This window comes from Eschrichtius robustus, chromosome 1, assembly GCF_028021215.1.
Source record: "Eschrichtius robustus isolate mEscRob2 chromosome 1, mEscRob2.pri, whole genome shotgun sequence".
NCBI classification, from domain to species: Eukaryota; Metazoa; Chordata; class Mammalia; order Artiodactyla; family Eschrichtiidae; genus Eschrichtius; species Eschrichtius robustus.
The window spans coordinates 8,571,770-8,593,458 of record NC_090824.1 but is presented as its reverse complement, the minus strand read 5'-3'; the positions used below and the strand labels follow the sequence as shown (position 1 = coordinate 8,593,458).

General features: G+C 41.9%; 1 protein-coding gene across 1 annotated transcript in view; it reads left to right on the top strand.

The window, feature by feature from the left end:
• The window catches only part of AK7 (adenylate kinase 7), a 68,051-nt gene that overhangs the window by 19,105 nt on the left and 27,257 nt on the right, over nt 1–21,689 (top strand). The window contains exons 5-12 of the mRNA XM_068541414.1: nt 733–843; nt 4,432–4,512; nt 8,404–8,492; nt 10,397–10,487; nt 11,345–11,422; nt 12,543–12,692; nt 15,845–15,973; nt 17,855–17,987. Of these exons, the coding sequence (XP_068397515.1) occupies nt 733–843; nt 4,432–4,512; nt 8,404–8,492; nt 10,397–10,487; nt 11,345–11,422; nt 12,543–12,692; nt 15,845–15,973; nt 17,855–17,987 (862 nt within the window). The remainder of the gene's footprint in view (nt 1–732; nt 844–4,431; nt 4,513–8,403; nt 8,493–10,396; nt 10,488–11,344; nt 11,423–12,542; nt 12,693–15,844; nt 15,974–17,854; nt 17,988–21,689) is intronic.

The window sequence follows — 21,689 nt, the reverse complement described above, 5'->3', positions numbered from 1 at the left end:
TTGAGGGAAAGAGGCAGTGTGGAAAAGAGAAAAAACACACACAATTTAGATTTAAAAAATGAGGGCTTCCCTGGTGGCACAGTGCTTAAGAATCCGCCTGCCAATGCAGGGGACACGGGATCGAACCCTGGTTCGGGAAGATCCCACATGCCGTGGAGCAGCTAAGCCTGTGCGCCACAACTACCGAAGCCCGCGCGCCTAGAGCCCGTGCTCCGCAACAAGAGAAGCCACCGCAATGAGAAGCCCGCGCACCACAACAAAGAGTAGCCCCTGCTCTCCGTAACTAGAGAAAGCCCGCATGCAGCACAGAAGACACAACACAGCCAAAAATAAATAAATGAAATTAATTAATTAATTAAAAATAAATAACTAAATAAAAGAACTAAAGACATTTTTTTAAAAAGACACATTGAAAAAAAAGAAACTACACACATCACAAGAACTATTAAGAAATGGGTTTTTTAATGCCTTTATGGAATCACAGTGACAACATGTCACTGTCTCTACAAAATAAAAGAAGACATTTAAATTTTTTATTTTGTTTAAATTAAGTTTAAATGATAGAATCTGGCTAGCTAAAGCATTTTCAAGAGAATTAAATCACTATAAAAATAAGCAGTAGTTTTCAGAATGCTTTATTTGAGCTTAAAGGAACATAGTGTCCCTAGCATCTGCGGGCTTAGCAGTTTCTGTAGCTCTAACACATGGAGCCTGGCCTTTTTTCTCTCATAGGATGATTCTGAGATTCCATTTACTGAAGAGGATTATCGAAGAAGAAAGCACCATCCTAATTTTCTGGACCACATAAATGCTGAAAAAACGGTTCTCAAGTTTGGGAAAAAGGTAAGTCTCGAGTAGTAGAACCTTTAGGGTAAGAAAAGCTCTTTTGGAAGCAGCTTAAATGCAAATGGTCAGGACTGTTCCACATACTCTACGTGTATCATGTCAGCTCGCTCCCCACTTCTGTATTTAGTTCCCACGTCCTTACACCCACAGAGCTCCGAGCTTCAGGCTCCCCCAAGAGGCACTGTCCCAGGTCCTGCCCCACGTTCTGTTCTAGCCCCCTAAGATGGAAGCCTTGTATGGAGTCCCCAGCAGAGCTCAAGCCCTCACCTCCTAAGGGGTCTGTAGGTCCAAAGAGTCCCTTGGTCCAGAAGAAGCAAGTAACTCAGAGTGGGAATGGGGAAGAGGGAACCACATTTTCCCTTTTTCCAGACTCGATCTCATTAGCTTCTTACAGCAACTCTGAAAAGTGCATATAAACCTCATCTTACAGGGAATTCCCTGCTGGTCCAGTGATTAGGACTCAGCGCTTTCACTGCTGAGGGCCCGGGTTCAATCCCTGGTCAGGGAACTAAAATCCCGCAAGCCGAGCAGCCAAAATAAATAAATAAAAATAAAAATAAACCTCATCTTGCAAACAAGGAGACGGAAGCTTCCAGAGGTTAAGTAACTGGCTCAAGGTCGCATAGCTAGGATTTGCTGAGCAGTGTGCTGAGCACTTCTTAGCCTCGTCTGATCTACTCCTGACAACAACTGTCTCGTGTACATACATAATTATTCCCATTTCACAAATGCAGACACTGTGGGAAAGAGCGGAGCTGGGATTCAAACCTGGATCCATCAGATACCAAAGCCTGTGGGTTTTGTTCTTATTTTTTCCTGACTCCAAAACTCCGTCATTCAGTAGTTGATCCTGACACGTCCATGTCACTGATTACTGACACACCTCTAGCTGGGAAGTTCACGTAAACAAAAAGAAGAGCTTATTAGCCTTCTGTTGCAGCAAAAGTTATCATTTTGAAATCCATATATTATAAAATTGTTTTATTTCTCTTATCTTTTATCAAAATAGATGACAAGAATGCCCTGGTGATGAATAAGTAGTAACAGCTAAAAATTATTGAGGGCTTGCTTACCATGCACCAGGCACTGCGCCAGATGTATTACTTACAGTACCTCATGTAATCCTCCTATATCTCATATGTAATCCTCACAGTTCTGTGAATTAAGTGCTATCATCATCATCCTCATTTAACTTAGGTAGAATTTATACAAAACGCCTAAACCTCTAAAGGTTCCATCCACTGCGTTTTTCCCATTATCGGAAGACCTACAGTAGTGATATGTAATGATAGTTCTAAGGTGACACCTAGTGGTCCCAGACGATATTACAGTAGGAACTTGGTCCTTCAATTCTGTCCTACTAGTAAATGTTTTTATTTTATTAAAAAAATTTTTTTTTATTTGGCAATACAAACACTGTGAGTATAAAATATTTGAAGGAAAAAACATGGGATTAGGCATTCTAGTCCCTTTTCTACCCATTAACTTATGACCTTAGCCAAGTCATTCAACTTTTGGAGTTAAATAAGTAAAATAAAGGGGTTAGACTAGAAAATCTAAATTTCTTCCAACTCCAAATCCTACAACTATATTATTTTATTAAACTTTGAACATTGCCCCAAATAGAAAATTCGTGATTTCTTGATCATTTATTTCAAATTCACTGATTGAGAAGGCATGATCACACATGCAAAAATAATAGATGTGAATGATAATCTAAAATGGAGAAATAGGAAATTCCCTGGTAGTCCAGTGGTTAGGACTCTGAGCTTCCATTGCAGGGGCCACGGGTTCAATCCCTGGTCTGGGAACTAAGATCCCACAAGCTGTGTGGCACAGCCAAAATAAATTAATTAATTAAATAAAGTAGAGAAATAGTGTCATCTTAATATGTTTTTTATCATAAAAACATTAAATATGTCCCATGCTCTAAATTATACGATCAAAATTTAATTTCAAAAATTATTTTTTTTAATCCCAAGCTTTCCTAATCACTCTTTTCTGAACAATTAATAAGATAAGGTTGATCTGGCCAACTTGGTCATCTTAATAACCCTTCTGTAACCTAGTGTTTTTGATCAAATAGGTAGAACCTTGGAAGGAATCATTTAACTCATATCCGTTAAGATCTTGCTATGTAACAGGCACTGTGGCTAAGAGCTGACCTCACAGCCATGAACAAAACAGACGTGGTCTCTGCACTCCTGGGGCTGGATGTCCAGTGTTCATCAACTGTCACCACATGTGCAGTAATCACATTTATATTTACATGCTAATTTTATAAACACAAGAAGGTGGACCAGTTTAGTTTTTGAGGCAAGTTCATAGGCTTTTTAAATCCTTTGGGGCATTTTCACATCACTTTCCCTAGGACAGGTAGGAAAAGCCAGGGGACTGGGTCACCTTGTCCTTGCCTCTCTTATCCACTCTTCCAGATGTACAGGAATGTAGGTCAGTTATGATGATATGGTTCCTCCTCAAAAAGCTCACTCAGAGACCCCAGTTCTCTCATATCAGGGATGAGGGTGTGTGTGAGGGGGGATTTTCTGGTCTCTACTTGAGTCCCATCCTCAGTTCATGATTCTCTCTTCAACTTACCAACATCCAACCTTCCCAAATCGAATCACAGTGGTGATGGAGGGTGTCTGTATTGATCATTCTACTTCTGACACCAACTACAGCGTTCTAATTGGATGATGAATTAGCAAGACGAGGCCGGTCAGAGTACACATATGCTCACAAATCACACTCTCTCGGGTTAGATTAAATCCCCAATGTAATTAACCAAAGATTAAAAATCTCAAGTGGGGCGGCTCATGAGTCAAATGTTTAATGGAAACTAAACAGATCTTTGTTGGTCATTGCACCTTTTATACTTGGACCTCACATTAGCAATACAGAAAAAATTGCACCAGCCATTGCATGAGTCTCTTTGGATTGTTAAGTTAAACATCATCAAAGCCACGTGGTTATTGGATTATGAGAGTGGAGAGCATCAGAGGAAGAGAATCAGTGCCCAGGTATCCCTAAGTATTACCTCTGCCTTAAGCTTTTCAACATGCCAAAAAGCCTGTTTCTACACAGTGTAGCTGCTAGTACCTTGATGACAGTAAAAAATAGTTGAGTATTGAGGCAAATTCTCCCAGCACCTAAATTACTCCTCCTGGATGAAGGGAACTCCATGTCTATTAAAATCCTCATGTTAAGACCAATCACCAAATTCCTTGGTTCTATGTATGTCCCCCTCCCCTACTAGGTAATTAAAGACCATCATGGAAGGACAGATTTTTACATCTTCCTTTGCCTTTAGGTGCCCGGCATAGCACTTAAAGGTGGTAAGTCTTCACAAATAATAAACTCTGGCTTTCATTTAATTGAGTCCCAATTAAATTTTAATACTGGTCAGCGGGGTTGAGTTCCCCGCCTTTTAAGAGATGCTCTTTTTGTCCTAAACAGTACATTAGGAGCTTGAAAGAGGTGATGAGACTTACTGAAGTGCTCATTTAAAATAATCACTAAAAATAATCTGATTCAATGTAGTTCATAATAATATATTTAGCTTTTTTCTTGCATTTTATCTAATAGGTCAGAAAATTTGCCACTTACGTAGTTGCTGCTGGACTTCAGTATGGAATGGAAGGAGGCATCTTACATGCTTTTTTTAAGGTATGACTTTTCCATGACTATAACTTTTTTTTTTTAAGTGTTTTACATTAAGGTTACACAATTCGAAGGTTATATACTGGCTAGGCCCGTTTAATAGCAGAAAGTTAAGGAAAATATGGATGTCCAACATAACTACCTCTTTCTCTTGTATTTCCCACTCTCAGAATAATAAAGAAAAAAATGGATCTCCTTTCACTCATGAGACAAATGTTGATCCAGTGCCTGCCATGTACCAGAAACCATTGTAGATACTGGGAACACAACATAATAAAGTTCCTGCCCTTGTGGAGCTTACATTCTAGTGGGTGGAGAAGAAGAGTGATAGATAATAAACAAGTTAGCCAGTAAACAGAGTGTTTCAGATGTTGAAAAATAATCTGGAAAACAATGAAGCAGAGAAAGGTAGATAGAGCATGTGGGGCTAGGGTTGGGGGGTTATGTCTTTATATGATGGTTGAGGAAGGCCTTTTTTTAAAATTTTATTTTATTTTTATATTTATTTTCCTGTAGTATAGTTGATTTACAATGTTGTGTTAATTTCTGCTGTACAGCACAGTGATTCAGATATATATATAAATATATATTTGTATATATATAGATATTCTTTTTCATATTCTTTTCCATTATGGTTAATCACCAGATATTGAATCTAGTTTCTTGTGTTATACGGTAGGACCTTGTTGTTTATCCATTCTGTATATAATAGTTTGCATCTGCTAATCCCAAACTCCCACTCCATCCCTCCCACATCCCTCCTCTCCCTTGGCAACCACAAGTCTGTTCTCTATGTCTGTGAGTCTGTTTCTGTTTCGTAGATAAGTTCATTTGTGTCATGTTTTAGATTCCACATATAAGTGATATCATATGGTATTTGTCTTTCTCTTTCCGACTTACTTCACTTAGTATTATCATCTCTAGGTCCATCCATGTTGCTGCAAATGGCATTATTTCATTCTTTTTTATGTCTGAGTAGTATTCCATTGTATATATGTCGCACATCTTTATTCATTCATCTATCGATGGACATTTAGGTTGTTTCCACGTCGTGGCTATTGTGAATAGTGCTGCTATAAACATAGGGGTGCATGTATCTTTTTGAGATATAGTTTGGTCTGGATATATGCCCAGGGTTGAAATTGCTGGATCATATGGCAACTCTATTTTTAGTTTTTTGAGGAACCTCCATACCGTTTTCCATAGTGGCTGCACCAATTTACATTCCCACCAACAGTGTAAGAGGGTTCCCTTTTCTCCACACCCTCTCCAGAATTTGTTATATGTAGACTTTTTAATGATGGCCATTCTGACCAGTGTGAGGTGGTACCTCATTGTAGTTTTGATTTGCATTTCTTTAGTAATTAGTTGAGCATCTTTTCATGTGAGGAGGGCCTTTCTAATGATGTGACATTTGAGCAGACAGTGAAAGGCAATGGGGAGCCAGCTAAGTGGCTTCCTAGGGAAAGGCAGTGGGCATTGCAAGTGCAAAGAACCAAGGCAGAAACGTGCTGGCTGGGTTAAGGAGCAGCAAGAAGACCAATGTGGCTAAAAGTGCTGGAGGATGGTGGGTGATGGAGTCAAAGAGGTGATGGAGGAGCCAGGTGGATCCCAGCTTTGTAACCCATTGTGAGGGTTTGGGCTTTTATTCTGAGTGGGTTGGGAAACAGACTATTTTGAGCATAGAAGTGGCCTAATCTGTCTTAAGTTTTCAAGGATAACGCTGTTCTTCTGCTGAGTTGAGAATGTACTGTAGGGGGGCAAGAGCAGGGTAGTGCCTAAGACCTGGGTGGAAATGGTGGAGATACTGAAGATTGTTGGGATTTGGGTTGTTTTGAAGATGAAGCCAATGGGATTGGTTCAAAGCTTGGATGTAAGGGTGACAGAAAGAAAGTAAAAGATGACTTTAAGGATTTTGGTGCAAGTAACCGGAAGTAGGGAGTTGCTGTTTACTGAGATGGGGAAAACCGGGAAGGGACAGATTAGGGCGAGGTACGCAATCAATGGGAAGTTCAGGAGCTCAGCTTAGACACGTTGAGTTTGAGATGGCTGACATCCAAGTGTCGATACTCAGCAGGGAGGGAGTTGGACGTTGCACTGGAAGGTGGGAGTTGTGTTTGGAGATTATGGAGGTAGTCAGGACTAGAGTTATAACCTTGGAAGCCATCAGCATATGGGTGGAATTTAAAACCATAAGACTGGATGACATCACCTAGAGAATGAGTATGGAGAAGAGAAGAGGTCTCAGGGCTGAGTCTTGGGACACTCCTATATTTGGAGATTTACAAGGATATGGGAGGGAGTTGGGAAAGGCAGCTGAGGAGGAGTTCCCAGTGAACCAAGAGGGGAGTGTAGAAAAAGACACGTGAAAGAAGTGTTTCTAAAACGAAATAATGACCAACCATGTCACACACTGCAGATAATCAGGTAAGATGAGACTGGAGGATTGACCTGGATATTTTTGGAATTGGGTAGAACAAAAGCCTGATATAAGTAGGTTCAAGAGGGAGCACGAAGAGAGGAAGTGGAGATGGTGAGAATAGAGAAGCATTCTGAGAGATTTTACTGTAAAATGGGGCAGAAAAAGAAAGCAGGAGCTAGAAAAAGAAGTGTCAGGAAAGTGTTGACTGGTTGGTTTTTTAATACAAGAGATATGACAGCTGAAGAGGATGAGCTAAAGAAAGCTCTTTCTCTCTGCCCATGCTCAGCTAGCTTTTACCTACCTGACCACTGGATGCTGGCCTTCCAGGCCTCTGCCCGGGACCCTCTTGTCTTCTCCATCTACACTCTTTCCCTGGGTTGGGCTGTTCAAGTCCATGACTGGTGCCAATGACTCTCAAACGTCAGTCTCCAGCGGGACTCCCTCTCCTTAGTTCTCACTCTGCAGATCCATCACCTCAACTTGGATGTTTCACAAATCCAAACTACATCGACAATCACCCCCATACCTGCAGCTCCTCCAGGGCCCCACCTCAGAAAATTGGACCACCTTCCACCCAGCTGCACCAATCAGAACCCAACTCCTTCCTCTTTCTCATCCATCACAAGATCCCCAAGTCCGCTAGAGACAACCTCCCCAATATCTCCCTTCTCTCCAACCCAACACCTCCAACTCCCCACCCAAAGGCTAGGAGAAACCCTCTCTTGTCCTCACCTGTCATGACCTCCATCTCTTCATTTAAACTCTTACTTCCCATCGTCCCTTCACAAGGCAACCAAAGCAAATCCAATGATGTCACTTCCCTGCTTAAAACCCTTCAATGGTTTCCCCAAGTCCAAAATATCTTACAAGATCCAGTGGTCTGCTGTGGCCCCCACCCCTACCTCTTTCACGCTTGAAAAGCAATATAAAATCATCTAGTACATGACAGTTAAACAGTACCCAGACTATCTATTTATTTACTGAAATATTTAATGAAGGGAAAAGGCAAGGATTTGGACTCTGAAGATCAGGGTTCAAATCCAGTCTAAGGGACTCATCAGAAGTGTAATGTCCTGGAGGATACTTTATCCACTAAGCATTTCATCTACAAACTGATGATAATTACCCCCAGCCAGTGGGGGTAATTTTAAATTTTAATTCTCACTTTTATGAGAATTAAAGACACCATGCATACTAAAGTATTTTCTTTCTATGTAGATGACCGCTAAAGACAGCTGATGAGATTATGATTTCTGGAAAAGTATTTCAGCCCTGAGGTTGCACTTTATTTCTCTTAATAGGATTTGATCAGCAACTAAATCTCATCAGAACTGATTTACAAAACATCTTGAGGCTATTATTTCATCGGATAGATAGATCTTTTTGGATGCCTCTGACTATGGCTCTGTCTGTGAGCTGTAATAGTCAGGCACACATAACTGGGGAAGATATGCTTTTGCTTTTCTTTCTTTTAGCTAGCTTGGTCGGGTGAGGTCCCTGCATTACCAGTTTTTGGAGATGGAACAAATGTAATTCCAGCAATTCATGTTCTTGATCTAGCAGGGTAAGTATTCTACCAGATATATGACTTCCCGAGAATTAGTTGACTACCATGTGTGTTTCTTACCAAGTGCTAAGACCCCCACGTGTATTATTGTATTTCTTCTTCCCAGCAACCCCAAGCAGAAGGTACTTTTATCATCTCCACTTTGCATCTGATGAAATAGTTGCCATCAGCTAAAAGCTCCACACTTCTGAGAGCAAGTTCGAGTTCACCTTTTAGAAACCTTACCAGCAGAATAGCATGTCTTCCAATTTGGGGAAAGAACTCTTTATATGCATTCTGGGGACCTGATCCTTTGTCCCAGATGAGATTGATATGTCCAGCCCACCAACTTAAATTCCAGAAATTTGTGAAGTATAAACCAGAAGCTTTTTTTCTTTTCTTTTTTGGCAATTGTTAAGTGATGTTAACACGTGTTTTTCAGACTCACAGAGTATCCCCAGGTCCCCTTCTCCTTCTTTGCAGACACTGACTTAAACACTAAGTCAAGGATAGGGTTCGCTTTATTTGCAGTTCATCGCTTCTACATTTCGAGTTCCAGGGGCTTTATTCTGTCAACCCCTCGGCTCACCCCACAGGAGGGAGCAGCACCTGTCTGGGATTCTTTCTGGTTTCTAGATCCCCCCACCTCTTTCTCTCATCCACCAGCCACTATTAAATTAGTCTCAATCCCAGGCGGATTTACAGATTTACTGGGAAACAATGAAGCTTAAACTTCAGGACCCTCCCCTGCATGGGTCCCTTCCATGACCCTAAACTTCATTTTTATTATTGTCCTCAAAGAGGGATTCCCTAAGTTGTCTAAGCTTCGGACTCCACACAAAACCTAGATCTGCTCCAGCCAACATTGACACTGGACACGGCAGGGCTGACACGGACCCTTCTTTCCTGCAGAGATTTTACATGATTACATTATCAGGTTTTAAAGTTGTGAAAGAATCTTACATTATTAAATTAATTAAATTATTCCCATTACACAAGGACTCGGGGGCCCTTGCGGTAGCATTTTTTCCCAACAAGTTTCTTGAAGATTGTCAAATATTTATCAAAGAAAGAAGCTACAAGAGGAAATGTTCTGTGAAATTAATATAAAACAAATATGAAATGGATATTTAGACAGGTGAGTTTGTTTTATTTTCGTTTGAAAAGGAAGCTGAGATGGAGGTAGAATCTACAGTCTGGTGACAGTTTTCCATTCACTACTGTTTCTCTGGAATTTTTTTCATCTGTATTCAAATCCCTGTTCTGCCTCTCACTAGCTGTGTGAATTTGGGAAAGTTGCTTAACCCCTTTGGGTCTGATTTTCTCATTTGTGAGATGCGGATGATAATAGCCTTACCTGATAGGTTTGTTCTGAGAATTCCATGGGGTAACACCTGGAAAGCCCACAGCACAGGCCTGACGGAGTTCAGCCCTCAGACATGTTGCCCATCATTCATAATTAATCCAGGGTAGGAAATGTAAGCCACTCCGTGCTATGTGACTTAAGGAGCCACAGCTTCTGTGAATCTGTGTTTTACTTTGTGAAACACCTTCCCCAAAGCATTGCTTTGGGACTTTAATGAGCCACTGGGTAAGCGGACTTCATCAACGCAAGTCCTGTCGGGGCTCAGCTACTCTTGTACTTGGGGCAAATCTGGAGCCAGGTGGACCTGGCTTCCAATCCCGGCCCTTCTACCTTCCCCTTAGCTCTTCAGCCCGAGAAATGTCACTTAACTCTTTACCAGCTTCCTTCACTGTAGAGTGGGGACCATCACCCCAACCCTGGCCTTGTTGGAAAATAAGATAATTGCTAAATCACCAAACCTGGCATCTGGTCCATGGGGGTGGCATCCAGTGAATTCTCTTTATTACATCTCCTTTTTTTATTCCCTCTGGGGCTGATGTCCCCTGGCGGTCTGCAGAGTGATACAGAACGTCATAGACCATGTGCCAAAGTTCCGTTACCTGGTGGCTGTGGACGAGGCAGTTCATACGCTGGAAGACTTTGTCAAGGTATAGCCATGTCCTCCCAGATTGGATGGCATCTCTTAAATCATTTTACCCTCCCCCCCACCCCCGCCAAAGTATTATAATTATGGAATCAGGAGTGCTAACAAGACCGGGGACTCCTAAAATACAATATCCTTAAACCCAAGCTTGCTATTTGTATCTGCAGTATATGTATTGGGAAATTACAACCACAATGTTTTTTTCTCCAGTATATGCATGGAGGGGAGCAAAAAAAGTCCACTGTAGGGCTCACACACACACACAAATTACACACCGCGATACTAAAATCTATCTGTGACTTGTTCCCCAAAGTACTCATATGGTCAAGTTCACCAAACCTACTGGCGGCTTCCAGGAGCTCTGCGTCTCTGAGGGCCCCCTTTCCTATCTGGGCTGCTCTGGCTAAAGCCACCTGTCACCTTATGGCCCAGCTGGCCCAGCCAGTGCGGCCTTCTCTCGCCCTTTCCTTGGCCACCCCTACTAATTTTTAAGATTCAGTTCAGACACCTTCCTCTGCACCCTCCTGGCTCCATCCCACCTCCCCCATGGGCAAACACCTCTCTTCCAGACGCCTAGCATCAGACAATACACACAAGCATCTGTCTCTCCCTTTTCAGACTGGGGGCTCCCTGAGGGCAGAGATCGGGCCTTATTCATCTCTGTGCTCGTTAACTACGTGTGGAACAAATAAACCAGTGAATACCCTCAGGGATCTCCCCACCCCTGACCCCCCAACCCCCCACCCCGTTGCTTTGCAAATTTTTTTTTTTTTGTATTCAGTTATGTTTATATTCATTTGAGAAATTTTATATTGAAATCTTACAGGTCAACCAAATAATATTTCTATTTTTCTCTAACAGTGCATCAGTAAAAGTACTGGCCCTGGGAAAATCCAGAAAGTACCCAAAGAAAATGCTTTCCTAACCAAGGACTTAACAGTTAGTATATAAGAGATTCTTTTTTTCTACTCTTGTCCTAAAGGTGTTGGTTCTTGAGGGATTTGGAGTCAGAAGACCTGGCTTCCAAGTTCATTTCAGCTCCTCCTGCACCGCTGGCAGCCTTACCTATCGCAACTTCCTCTTCACCTCTGTCAGCCTGTTGTTTTTTGTTTTTTCTTTTTTTTGAAAAACCCTCAGAGGTTGTGGTCAGAAAATGTATTTGAAAGCTGTCTGATGTGTAAAATGCTATACAAACACTGGGTGTTGCTCTCTTTGGCCTCTTTCAAAAATTCAAACAGGAGGCTGAATTTCTGATTCCATCACAGCAGCAACGAAAGTACAGTTTTAGTCATGCAGTGCATTCTTCCAGCTTGTTTTAGAATATAATATTTTTAGGAATAAATTGCAACAAAACAGTGCATTGGAACATGTTTCTGAAAGAACTGATATCATTGGTTGCCTCTGCGGAGCAGAGCTGGGTGGGTGGTGATGGGGACCAAAGGGAGTGCTTTCCCCTCTACTTTTTTTTTAATTGAAATATAGTTGATTTCCAATGTTGTGCTAGTTTCAGGTGTACAGCAAAGTGATTCAGTTATACATATATATATTTTTTTTCCAGATTCTTTTCCCTTATAGGTTATTACAAAATACTGAGTAGAGTTCCCTGTGCTATACAGTAGGTCCTTGTTGGTTATCTATTTTATATATGGCAGTGTGTATAAGTTTCCCCTATACTTTTTGTTCTTTTGGATTTTGAACCGTGTGTTTGCACTACTCAAAAAATAGGTAGTATTAAAATTTGTAAAAAAAAAAATTTAAAAAAAGGAAGAAGGAAACCTTCCACTTGGGCTTCTAGTATCTCCCTACTCTTTGAGTTGCTTGTGTCACTGTACAAGCCAGGATGCTGCCTGTCACAAGAGAGGAGATGTGGGGGAAGTTTAGGGTCACAGAGTCTCATGGCAGGTGCTCTGTCAAAACTTAGAGCTGCCTTAGTGGACGGCCATGTTTAGTGAACGTGTTCATATTTTTTTCTTGAGTAACTTCAGTGATTTGGGTTTGTTATAACTCTCAAGTGGGAAAAAAAAAAAGGACAAATCTCTAATGTTCCTTTATCTCTTAGCAAGAGGATATTGACCATTTACTGGTCAATTTGAGAATGGAAACACTCTTTGTGAAGGAAAATTTTAACATTCGATGGTTCGCCCAAGCAGGATTTGTGGAAAATATCAACAGTATCCTCAAAGAGTACAAGCAAAGCAGAAGATTATTGGTAACTATAACCACTTCCTGTTTAAGCTTCTGATTTAAGCAAAGTAAATGAAACTTCTGGTGTAATTACACCAATGAAAGTACTTTTTCAAATGTCTGAATTTCTAAATTCAAGTTCTTTTTCCATCTTTTTTTTTTTTTGGCCACACCACGCAGCTTGCGGGATCCTAGTTCCCCAACCAGGGATCAAACCCGTGCCCCCTGCAGTGAAAGCGTGGAGTCCTAACCACTGGACCGCCAGGGAATTCCCTCAAGTTCTTTTTCAAATTTAACCTATTGCCCAGGCCAAAAAAATCTACCTCTATACTCTATTGATACTTGCCAACTGAATATTAAAAATTTTTAAGTAGACAGAGATGATTGTTATGCTTGACACAAATTGAACATGACAGTAAGCCCCAGACTGATTGTCACGGAGTTGTCCCTATAAGGGAAAATGTCTGGTACCTTACTGGTCTGCCTGTTTCACCCCAGGTATACATCTGGGAAAGGGTAGGTAAGAGGTTGGGGACGTCTGATGATTACTTTGATCTTTTCTTTTTGGCCAGGGGATTTGCCAGTCATTTTAATCACCACAACTTTTCACAGATATTCGTATCTACATATTATAGACGAGGAAACCAAGGCTCAGAAGATGGAGCAATTTCTTCAAGGTCACACAGCTAGTCAGGGATTCAGATTAGCTAAGATGCCAACTTAGCTAGAATGGCCTTACTATGGAGCCTCCACACACCCCTCTCTGAAATCAGGTAAATGCAGCGCTTGCCCAGATCTTTGGATTTATCCCAGGGAGGCATTCCAAAGATGAGAGTAAATATGACATGAGAAGGCATTTTGAAAACTATAGTCTATGAGTAACAGGTGCCATCAGAGTTGAATTGCCATCGTGCATGGGAATACTGCATAAAAGCAAGTAGAGTTGCCATTGTATCCTAAGAACCATGTTCTCCTGAAAAGCATGCCTTGTTGAGAATCAGTAAAAGATGTGCCACTTTAAAAACTAGAGAGAAAAAATTAAAAAAAAATTTTAAGTAAGTAATTAAAAAAAAAAAAAAAAAGATGTACCACTTTGCAAAAGAAACCATGATCCGAGACTTCCCTGGTGGTTCAGTGGTTAAGACTCTGCACTTCCAGTGCTTCCACTGCAGGGGGCGCCGGTTTGATCCCTGGCTGGAGAACTAAGATCCCGCATGCTGTGTGGCACGGCCAAAAAGTTTTTTTTTAATTTAAAAAAAAAGAAACAATGATCCTTTTAAGCATCTGAGACACCCACGATGGCTCTACTTGGAGACTGTCCCGAGGCACAGAGCAACCTGAGAGGTTAGACTAGTGCTGTCGTTTGTGGGTCAACGTAAAACAACACCCAGTCAGAGCAGAGACGGGACAAGACACCTTAAAGAGACCATAAGTTTCCTGATTAGCAAAACTGGACAGGACATGATAGAAGGAGTAAGCATATCTAAAAATTAAACTGAGTCTATCCATCCCTGGGGGCATTGGTCAGCTTGGCAGCATAGAACAGGAAACACGACCAAGGACAATGTAGACAGTGCCACACCAGCGACATCCAGCAAGATGGAGCCTCAAGCCAAGGGCCTCCACAACTCCAGTTCCTTTAGCAAGCCAAAGTCATCCCTGTGCAGAGACAGGTGCATCCAATCACCTTGACCTAATACCATTCAACAGTCCATTCATCCAACTCTCCTTGGTCTGATCAAAGCTCATCAAGCTACTTTCTAAACGTGTCTGCCTTGAGGGGTAAATGTGCCAGACGTGTGCACTTAGAGTGTTCTGAGTTCAGTGGCAACCCTACTTCTCATTATAACTGAATAAACTACCATTCTGGTTTTGTACCCGGATGAGGTGAGCTTACCCCTGGAGACAGATCCGCCCTTGGTGTGTGGATGAAACAAGGCACATGAACCTGCCCAGTTGACAGCTGGACCTCAGGCCTTGGTGACTGCACCATGCCTACCTCGGAGCCCAGCCCTGTCCATCAAGACTCAGCTCCAGAGATGCTCTCCTGACCGCTGGCACCCTCCACTGCCCGCCATCTTGGTCATTGCCATCACCCTGAGAGAGCCTGTCCCTAAGCAGACAGGGTCATTCACATCCACCACGCCCTACCCAGCACCACTGCAGTAGCCCTGCTCACTCCCTTCACAGCCTTGGCTTCCTCATCTGACAAATAGTAGTAATAACAATAGTAGTAGTATTAATAATAATGATAGTAGTAATAATAACGATAACCAACTCTGTGCATGAAATTATGTAGTCTTTAAGCACATGGACACTCTGCCCATGGAAATGCTTTTCAATGGCATGATTTAAAAAAAAATTTTTTTTTAATTTAAAATTTTAAAAATTTGCCTTGCAAAATACCAGACTTTAGTTTCACAACTGTTTGGACCATTTTGAAAGAGATGACTATTTGTCACCGATGTTTTTATTTCTATTAGAAATAAACATTTGCTCACCAGTTATGAATGTGATGAGCTTCTAGAAACTTTTTTAAAAAATGAGTGTATTTTTCAGATGTAGAGAACAAATGTATGGACACCAAGGGCGGGAAAGCGGGGGGTTCAGGGGTGGGGGGGTGGTGGTGGTGGGATGCATTGGGAGATTGGGATTGACATATATACACTAATATGTGTAAGATAGATAACTAATAAAAAATAAAATTTAAAAAAATGGGTGTATTTTTAAAAACTAGGATAAATTAACTGTTTTCATTTATTTTTATTATTTTTTTAAATTAACTGTTTTTAAAAAGAAAAGTTTAATTAAAGACCAGGTTTAGTCCAGAAACAATGTTCATCAGGCAATAAATTAAGCACCCTGCATAGTGGACCAGAAATTCTATTTCTCTGCTGCCTTTACAGGAGTAGCACCACAAAGGTGAAACTGGTAGCATGTGATGCTTGAGTACTTGGTTCACATCCTGCTGAGTGTCGTGTGCCCCGTGCCCAGCTCAGGGCACGTAGTGGATGCTCATTAAACACCAGGAGGAAGTGACTCTGGGGTCTTGATGGAGGAGTGAGAGTCAGCCTGCAGGATCCCGAGACTTAAAAGGGCCGACCCTTGAAATAAAGAACACTGTCTAGCTACAGATGGTTCAGAGCTCCCTGTATGATGCTTATTCTCCTCTTTTAGCCCATCAAAATTTGCATTCTTGGTCCTCCTGCTGTGGGAAAATCCAGCATCGCTGAAGTGTTGTCCAAATACTACAAACTGCATCACATTAAATTGAAGGATGTCATTTCCGAAGCCATAGCAAAACTGGTAACACTTTTAACTACTTTACTGGGAATTTTTATATTTTAAAAATGCTTTGTCTTAGTCATAATTAAGAAATCACTAATTTTCCATGGCATCCTACAAAGAGATTTGTTATTTTAATTGGATTTTGTTGTTGGCTCCATTATGAAAACACAGAAACCCACATGGCTTTTCCTCTGGAAGCGTCTTTCATGGGTTGCCCTTAAAATTTAGCCTTTCTCCAGCTGTTGCTCAAAATATATCTTGCATTCTCTCTATTGACTGGAACATTTTCATTTTTTTTAATTCTTTTTTTTTAAACTGAAGTATAGTTGATGTACAATATTATATAACTTACAGGTGTACAGTGTAGTGATTCACAATTTTTAAAGCTTATACTCCGTTTATAGTTATTAAAACGCATTGTCTACATTCCCCATGTTGTACAATATATCCTTATTGTAGTTTATTTTATACCTAATAGTTTGTACCTCTTAATCCCCTGCCCCCTACCTAGCCCATTTCCCCTTCCCTCTCCTCACCAGTAACCACTAGTTTGTTCTCTACATCTGTGAGTCTTCTTCCTTTTTGTTATATACACTAGCTGTAGTTTTTAGATTCCACATATAAGTGATGTCATACAGTATTTGTCTTTCTCTGTCTGACTTATTTCACTTAGCATAATGCCCTCCATGTCCATCCATGTTGCTGCAAATGGCAACATTTCATTCTTTTTTATGGCTGAGTAGTATTCCATTGTATGTATGTGTATGTGTGTGTGTATATATGTATATGTATATATATATATATATATATATATATATATATACACACACCATATCTTGTTTATCCATTTATCTGTTGATGGACAGTCTGCTTCCATATTTTGGCTACTGTAAATAATGCTGCTATGAACTTTGGGGTGCACATATCTTTTTGAATTAGTGTTTTTGTTTTTTTCAGATATATACCCAGGTTTTTTTATTCTTGATGTATGTTTCTCAGGGTATTATCAGACCGTTTATCAATAGCTTAAAAAAAAAAAGACTATTTTCTTAGTGCAGTCTTAGGTTCACAGCAAAGTTGAGAGGAAGGTGCAGAGATTTCCCCTACATCCCCTACCCCTTGCACGGGCAGCCTCCCCCATTATCATTAAACCCCACCAGAGTGGCACATTTGTTACATCGATGAACTTATATTCACATATCATATCACCTAAAGTCCGTAGTTGACATTATGGTTCACTCTTGCTGTTGTACATTCTATGGGTTTGGACAAATGTATCGTGAAATGTGTCCACCATTACAGTATCATACAGAGTAGTTTTCACTGCCCTGAAAATCCTCTGTGCTCTGCTGTCCCTCCTTCTCCCCAGATAGCTGCTTTTTATCATTTTATTGGGAATGGTAGGTACTGAGGTACATTTCCAAAAGTGATTATTAAAAGTTTTGATTCCTACAAAATGTGTGTCTCCCAAGTAAGATCCAACCTGATACTTGGAAAAGTGTTGATTCTTTTTTGTTTGTTTGTTTGTTTTTTGGCTGCGTCACGCAGCTTGCAGGATTAGGATTAGTTCCCCAACCAGGGATCCAACCTGGGCCCCCTGCAGTGGAAGCTTGGAGTCCTAACCACTGGACCGCCAGGGAATTCCTAGAAAAGTGTTGATTCTTAAGTAGTTCTGGCGTTAGCACAGGAATAGATTATTCTCCTAAAACAGAGTAAGAAAACCCACGAGGCTCTCATCTGTCTTCGTAGATAGACGCATCCTGACCACTTTTGCACAGCTGTCCTTGAGCACCTCCCCTGCTTGGGTACCAGCCTTTTCCAGGATCACTCGCCAGATGATTTATGAGCAGCCAATCAATGCAGGACATCATCTGATTTGAATATCCCTGTGGTGTGTAGGAGGCGATCATTACACCTAAGGATGTAGGGGAAGGAGGAGAAGAAGAAGGTGAAGAGGAGGAAGAGGAGGAGAACGTAGAGGATGCTCAGGAGCTCTTGGATGGCATCAAGGAAAGCGCGGAGCAGGATGCAGGTAACCGCGCAGCACACGGCCGCGCTGCTTCTGTAACGGTGGGATTCATTTCCTTGTTATAAAATACTACTTGTTTGCTATTAAAAGTAAAGTACAGAAATTATAACAACCACACACACACACACACAAAATCATTCACTATCTCAACCCCGGGGGAAAAACATCCCCATTAACGTTTTGTTGACTATTGGTTATAAGATGGGAAAGAATTACCTACGTTTTAAAAAAATCAAATGTGTAGTCATAAATATTTATAAAGCATCAAAAAACATTAATTAAAAGGCAAAGGGCAGGGCTTCCCTGGTGGCGCAGCGGTTGAGAATCCGCCTGCCAATGCAGGCGACACGGGTTCGAGCCCTGGTCTGGGGAGATCCCACATGCCGCGGAGCAACTGGGCCCGTGAGCCACAACTACTGAGCCTGCGCGTCTGGAGCCTGTGCTCCGCAACGGGAGGGGCCGCGATAGTGAGAGGCCCGCGCACCGTGATGAAGAGTGGACCCCGTTTGCCACAACTAGAGAAAGCCCTCGCACAGAAACGAAGACCCAACACAGCCAGAAATAAATAAATAAATAAATTAAAAAAGAAAAAAAAGGCAAAGGGCAAATCAGGAAAAAGTATTTGCCACCAATATGACAAAGAGTTAATAGCCTTCATGCATAAAACGCTCAGGCAAACTAATTAGAACATCGTTAAATCCTGAAGAGAAAAAAAAATGGATGAATAACTTGGACCAATAATTCATTCATTCAGGAAGAAATACAAATAAATAGAAAAATATTCTTGCCCACGGGGTAATTTTAACCAGTTTGTTGAACACATGCATCCCAGTAAGGTGTCCCTTTAAACTCAAACTCTGGACTCATTCTTTCCCCACCCTTGGATGGAATTTCAGGCTGGTCCCACTGCAGCTCTTACCTAATAAGTAAGTGGGCTCTCTGTTTATTCATGCTTTCAGAAGTCCATTCCAATCAAATAATCACAAACTAAGTTTTGAACTGAGATGTCTTTAAGGGAGCTTGCCACCCAGCAGGAAAGCAGTCAGCAGCAGTTATGAGAAAAATAAGACCACTTCATTTTTACACCTAGATAGTTGAGAACCTCCATCAAACTGGTAATACTGGCATTGGCTATAAACCAGTCCAACGTACAAGCAAGTTTAGACTCTTACTCAATGGAGAATTTCCCCCCTCCCATCCTATCAAGCACGTTTGGTTTCCTGACTCTTACTTACTTCTCCCATCTTGCTGGTGGCTGTCTGATCCTCCAGGGTTGGGCTGGGGCCAGTCGGGGTCAGGGAAGAAGGACAGAGGTATAAACTGGCCCTCCCCCTGAGGACCGCCCACTGCATTCCCCTGGGGCCCCGCTCTGGACCACCCTCCCCGTCTCAGGTCTTCTGGCACCCCACCCTTTGTCCCTCCAGGCGGTCCTCTTCCCAGCCGCTGCTCTTCTTCAGGAGTAATCCCTTCACACCCTCCTCTGAAGTCCTGTTTACCCCTCTTCCTCTCCTTCCCCCAGGCCACTCCAGTCTAGTTTATGGGGTGGAGAAAATGTCTTTGTCTGCGTACACTGAGCATCCACTTAAATCAGCTCATCGTCTGAGTCTGGGTTTCTGCTTTGGTGTGGGCTGGGCCAGGAGGAGATGGAATCTGGAATCCCAGAGCAATTGCCCAGAGGAAAAGGTATGCAGAAAACGCAGATCAACACTTTGAGATATGACACTGCCCCTGCCTCGCCTGTGACATTGGGGAATCACTATCTTGGTTTTAGAGTTTAATAGCGTCCTGGCTTCTAGCTTTTGGGAGAGGGGAAAAAAACAAAATAAGACATTCCATTGTGAGGACGCCTGTGGAAGGAAGTCTGGCAAGGCCACATGAAAGGGCAGGGGAGTGGGAGTTTTAGGAATCCACAGGTGAACACGGCCATGTGTACATACGCTGTAAGCCTGGGGTGTAGGGCCAGAAACAAACACAGGTGTAGGGCCAGAAACATTTACTGACAGGAACATATAACTGGTCTCTGCAAGGACCCAAAAGTCTTATCCAAGGACTTGGTGTAACAGGATGACGTGAAGTACTGACTGGGCTCTTTTCACGTCCAGGGAGGTGACCACACAGAACAAGATTTATGGCCGAGAGCAGCCACTGCATCACCCAAGTTCAAGAAGGGCCTGTCCTTGGCAGCAGATTCTGTTCTTCCCACAGATGCAAGAGAGGCCAAACTGGGTCAGCAGCCTATGTCTTCAGAGGCGAACGGGGAGGGAGGCAAGCCTGCCCGCTGTCAGTACGCCCTCCCACCCACTTCCTACAAGACGGCGATACTGCAGTCAGTCCCCTTTAACCTTAGGAAAGTACTTTTTCTTCAAGTTTGTCCAAAACTCCTTCCTATTCATATTTACCTGAAACTAGAACACGGACTCAGGTCATGTTTAAACAAAATAACACCTGTGAACCCGTGGCATTAACCTATGTAGAAATTTCACAGAACGGGGACGCAGAGGTTAGCGCACTTCTCCCTCACGTGAACCAACGTGTCATCATGTGATTCTAAGGATTCCAGCAAGACAGATCTCACGATCCCACAGTGAGGCACCTCCGTATCCTTTTCTATTCATGATTCCACTCCCGTCGGCCCCTGACCGTTCAGCCAAAATAGGGACTCGGTGAATGCACTAGAATGCACAGAATCCCACTGGTAGGTGGGATTCCAGGTGATCATTGAACTAGTCTTTCAACTTTTCTGTGAGTTTGAAAATAAAAAGTTGGGGAGGGGGATATATGTAAACGTATCAACTTTTATGTTGATAGTGTAGTGTCTCTACTGTGTATGGATTATTTTAAAAACCTTGGTTGCAGCTATCTGTTTTTTTTTTTTTTTAAGTGGTTATCTGCCTTTTTATTATTGATTTGAAGATATCCTTTGTATGTTCTGAATATAAATCCTTTGTTGGATATATGTATTATAAGAATCTTCTACTTTTTGTCTTGCTTTTTCGTTTTGCTGTTTTTATCTTTTGATGAGAAGGTCTTAATTTTTTTTTTTTTTATAAATTTACTTATTTATTTATTTATTTTTATTTAGCTGTGTTGGGTCTTCGTTTCTGTGCGAGGGCTTTCTCTAGTTGTGGCGAGTGGGGGCCACTCTTCATCGCGGTGCGCGGGCCTCTCACTATCGCAGCCTCTCTTGTTGCGGAGCACAGGCTCCAGACGCACAGGCTCAGTAGTTGTGGCTCACGGGCCCAGTTGCTCCGCGGCATGTGGGATCCTCCCAGACCAGGGCTCGAACCCGTGTCCCCTGCATTAGCAGGCAGACTCTCAACCACTGCGCCACCAGGGAAGCCCCAGCTATCTGTTTTTAAACCGAGTTTTAGTAATTATGAATATGCGTTAACATTAACATTTTAAATATTGCTGTTATTTGAAAGGCAGACTTAAAATTTAAAAAAAAGAAGAAGAAGCAGTGTGGTGTTTTAAAGGCCATCCAGCAAGGCTGTGCTCATTCACTTTAAAACAGAAGTGACCATCCCCTTCCGAGATGCTCAACGCAGGCCAAGATCATGATTGTATCTCCAGGAGGTCACAGTTCTCTAGAAAAAGGCGCCTGGGCTTGGCCCTTTGTGTACTCACATTCCATAATTATCATACACTGCTGCTCAAGCTCCCTTCTGGCATAATGAACACTTATTTCCAAAACAAATGGAAATG